The following is a 4086-nucleotide window of genomic DNA, read 5'->3' on the forward strand; positions in this document are numbered from 1 at the left end:
CATATAATAATAAATAACGACTGGATTAAAAAATAAATAACTTAACAGATTCATTTTAGAAAAATTATTTTCACTGATTTGCCCTACAGCTTTAAATTCAGTTCATTCAGGGTGAAGTGAAAAGGCCACAATATTATATTTTTCTCATCTTCTAAAAAGAGAAATTAGTGTTGGAAGAATTCACCTCTATGAGTCTGTCTAGTAAGAGTCTAATGACTCTGGTCTCTCTGGTCATTCTTCTCTTTTGGAAATCATCCTATGATTTGACTTTCACAACTCAACAGTCCTGCTCTGCTCTCTATATCCTCGTCTCCCCCCGTGTGTCACGGTGTGTGTACGTCTCACTCAAGTCAGGAAACGTGTCAGAATGCCCATATTTGATTGGCTGAGCTTTATCATGTGATTTTTTTTTTTGTCAGCCAAAGGCCCGCGACCCACTGAAAACGGGTCCGCGACCCACCAGTTGAGAATCACTGATCTACAGCACATAGCACAACATTTTCTGAATTTCACAGTCATTGTAAGACAAGAAAGCACCTTGAGTTACTTCAGTTACTTCACTTCATTAGTTTCCTCTTCCATGTCAACCGGAACAACAAGTTACTAGTTTTCTCCATTTACGCATGTATCAGAATGTCTCGGCCCTCACACAAAGCAGCACACTCCATCCCACCTCACACGCTGACCCGGCTGGCACGAGAGTGGCTGGCAGAGGACACACCAAACTTTGACCTGGCAGGAGTGTGCGTGGGGTCACAGGAGGTCGAGGCACGGTTGCTGTGTAAAACACCACACAGTGTCCTGGCAGGGAGCCCCTTCTTCACAGCAGTGTTCACTGAGGTCGGATGCACCGTGGACTGGATTCATCCAGAGGGAGCTGAGATTGGTAGGTATTACACAGTCTTCCAAAGCACCAAGATATTAGATGAGATAAATGTATAAATCCCGAGAGGAGAAACTAGTTTGCTCGTTTGGACAAAAGATGCACCAGTCGGACAGCAGTCCACATATCAAAGACATACTGCCACTACTAACAATAAATCACAAACTAGCACAATCAGCAGATAGTCTGCTTTGTCCCTTTTTGTATAGTGTGTTTGTGTTGTCTGTCCAGTCCAGTTCACTATTCAGGTGAACACCCAGGTACTTGTAAGATATCACCATCTCAATGTCCATTCCCTGGATGTTGACTGGTGCAGGGGGCGAAAGTTCACCACCAGCTCTTTGGTTTTCCCTGAGTTGATATGGAGGCGGTTCTGCTGGCACCAGCCTATAAAGTCCTGGTTCAGTTCTCTGTATTCCCTGTCATCCCCATCCGTGATGAGGCCGACGATTGCAGAGTCGTTGGAGAACATTTGCAGGTGGCAAAATATCTCAGAAAACAAGCAAATATGACAACACACAATTCTCACATAGTCAGTTAACTCAGCCAGAGAAAAAAGTTTGCCATCAGAACGTTTAGTCTGAGGAAATTAAACTAATATCAAGATGCTACAGTACAGAGTTGCATGATGGAAATGTATCCAGCGTGTTGACTAAAAAGTCAGGATATCGCAGTTTCTGCTGCATCAGTTTTAAATACTTTTAAACATTTTTTTTTTAATATGCCTCTTGTGGGTCTACCAACTTAATGACAAGCGACAGTGCAGCACAAAATAGTTGGAGTGCCCTTTAATCCTGTTCCCATCATTGGTTATTATGCTCTTTACTGCAGCATAAAACAAGGAACTGGCCCCAAGATATTTGTAAGAGCAGTGGAAACCTGCTGACTTGTGGTGAAAACTCAAGATGAGTCGTTTCTTTTTCAAATATCAATGACTAGCTCCTTTATCTTGCACATATTAAGGTTCATGTCATTTACATCACTTCAGATCAATTCTCCGCCCAGAATGTGGGCAGTATATTGCTGGAACTTGCTCCTGGAGGCACCATCCAACCTCTGCCGTTCGTCCAGAATGCAGCAGTCTTCAACCTAGCCAAGTTCTCCCGCACTACACAGTTACTCCGTACCCTGCATTGGTTACCAGTGGCTGCTAGAATCCGATAGTTATAGTCATGGTCAAACTCTCTGAACTCTGAATCCTCCAATATCTTTGTCTCCCCTCAACAGGTCCAAATGCCATCACGCTGACTGCTGTGGTGAGAGGCCCAGCAAGGTGCCTCCTCCTCGGGGAAAGGCCGGCTCTCAACTGCCTGGCCCGGGCCTCGGGGATTGCCACACGCTGTTCTCAGCTCCAGGCAATGGCAACAGTGAGAGGCTGGTATGGAGAAGTGGCCGGCACACGCAAAACCACTCCGGGCTTTCGTCTGGTGGAAAAGTACGCCATGCTGGTTGGCAGTGTGTCCATGCATAGACAGGACTTGAGTGGAATGGTGATGTTGAAGGACAACCATGTCTGGGCATCAGGAAGTATCACACAGGTGGGCGGCTGCACCAGAGATCGGACAATGGCTCGTACAATGTTTGTTCTCACATCTCATTGAAAAAGAAACACCACAAACCTATACAAGTTAAGCATGTTCAAAAGAAAAAAAAACTTGAAAAAGTTTAAATATAATTACCCCTCCGTTTATAGCATTCAAAAATGTTAATTTTAAAATGATCTATTTTAATTTATGTGGGTTCCATTTACGACATATTAAGGGCAATTTAAAAAAACTTGGTTAACAGGGTTTCCTGGTCATAAAAGTATAATCTTTCTTTACTTCTATACATTTTCAAGAAGTATTAAAATATTTAACTTTGAAGACCATTAATCCGAATATGCTATATTAATTATCCTCCTTTAAAAGTTGTCTAATTTTAAACAGTCTTTTAAGGTTCACAAATTATGTTTATAATAAATTGTACAGTATACAACTTTATTCAAGTTGTTCAAAATTTAAAAGGCCAGTTTTACAAGCATAAAGTAACTTTCATCACACAATAAAACCATCAAAATGACTGCATAAAAAACATGTTGGCAGTATTTATTATTTTGATAGAACACTATTTTGACTAAGCCATTCTATCAAAAATAATGAATACTATCTGAAGGCTGAAATACTTCAAATTAACTGGCATAAGGTAAAAAAGTCACAGATAGTCTTCCTTTTTACAGTGTATTTATGTATATGTATGGTATGTTGCAATCAAGTTGTTTCAGGAAGTTAGTCAACAGACAATGTTCGACAAAGAATGACATCTGTCCTAAAGTCAGATGTTCTTACAATACAATATGTACAACAACAAAAATCCACCATGTTTGTTCTCCAGGCTGTGAAAGCTGCCCGGTCAGTGTCTGGCTTCAGCAGTAAGATTGAGGTGGAGTGCCGCTCTGCAGAGGAGGGCAGAGAGGCAGCTGGAGCTGGAGCAGACATTGTTATGCTGGACAACTTTCGACCTCAGGTAAATATTATGGAAAAAACACAAGCCCCGATCACTTCTTTTCATTGCCTGGTTTGAACTCACCCTGCCACTTAACCACTATATGAGACAATACATCCCTTCTCCACGTCTCTCACCATAGGAGCTCCATGGTGCAGCTCATGCACTGAAGGAGGAGTTCCCAACACTACTGATCGAGGCCAGTGGAGGAGTGACTCCAGAGAACTTGCCTTTGTATTTGTCCCCACATGTGGACATCATTTCTCTGGGCTGCATAACACAGGGATGCCCAGTTGTGGACTTCTCTCTCAAGGTTCAAAAGCCTGTTGTTAACTCAAGCCTGCAAGAATGACACAGTAAATAACACAGTGGCCCACTGATTGAATGAGAACATGGTGTGAGATATTGTTCTGATAAATAGAGGAGACTTCTTTTTAGTGTGTTCAGTTTTTTCCCAGAACAGCTACGATTACAGTTATCTTCTGCTTCTAAAGCATGAGAAACAAGAAACAAATCACATCCTGTTTTGCTCACTGTGTCATTTAATAACATGAAAACAGAAACAAGCTTGAACTTGCTTCTTTGCCAGGGCCGTGTAGGTTCAATGAAGATTTTATAGTTCTTCGAAAAGCAAAATATGCAAAGCTGCATTGCCATAGAGCAGCGGTTCCCAAACTTTTTAGGCCACGCACCCCCTTCTACATCCCGACCGGCTTCAC

The 4086-nt window shown here is 42.1% G+C and overlaps 1 protein-coding gene across 1 annotated transcript; it reads left to right on the plus strand.

The window, feature by feature from the left end:
- Positions 1-633: 633 nt before the first annotated feature.
- Positions 634-3719, plus strand: LOC306784000 (nicotinate-nucleotide pyrophosphorylase [carboxylating]-like; the record flags this gene model as incomplete). The annotated part of the gene is made up of 4 exons (XM_079277805.1): positions 634-886; positions 2111-2421; positions 3257-3388; positions 3510-3719. The coding sequence occupies 4 exons, from the start codon at positions 634-636 to the stop codon at positions 3717-3719; spliced, it is 906 nt and encodes a 301-aa protein (XP_079133931.1).
- Between the last annotated feature and the right edge of the window lie 367 nt (positions 3720-4086).

Source organism: Melanostigma gelatinosum, assembly GCF_949748355.1.
Source record: "Melanostigma gelatinosum genome assembly, chromosome: 11".
NCBI lineage: Eukaryota > Metazoa > Chordata > Actinopteri > Perciformes > Zoarcidae > Melanostigma > Melanostigma gelatinosum.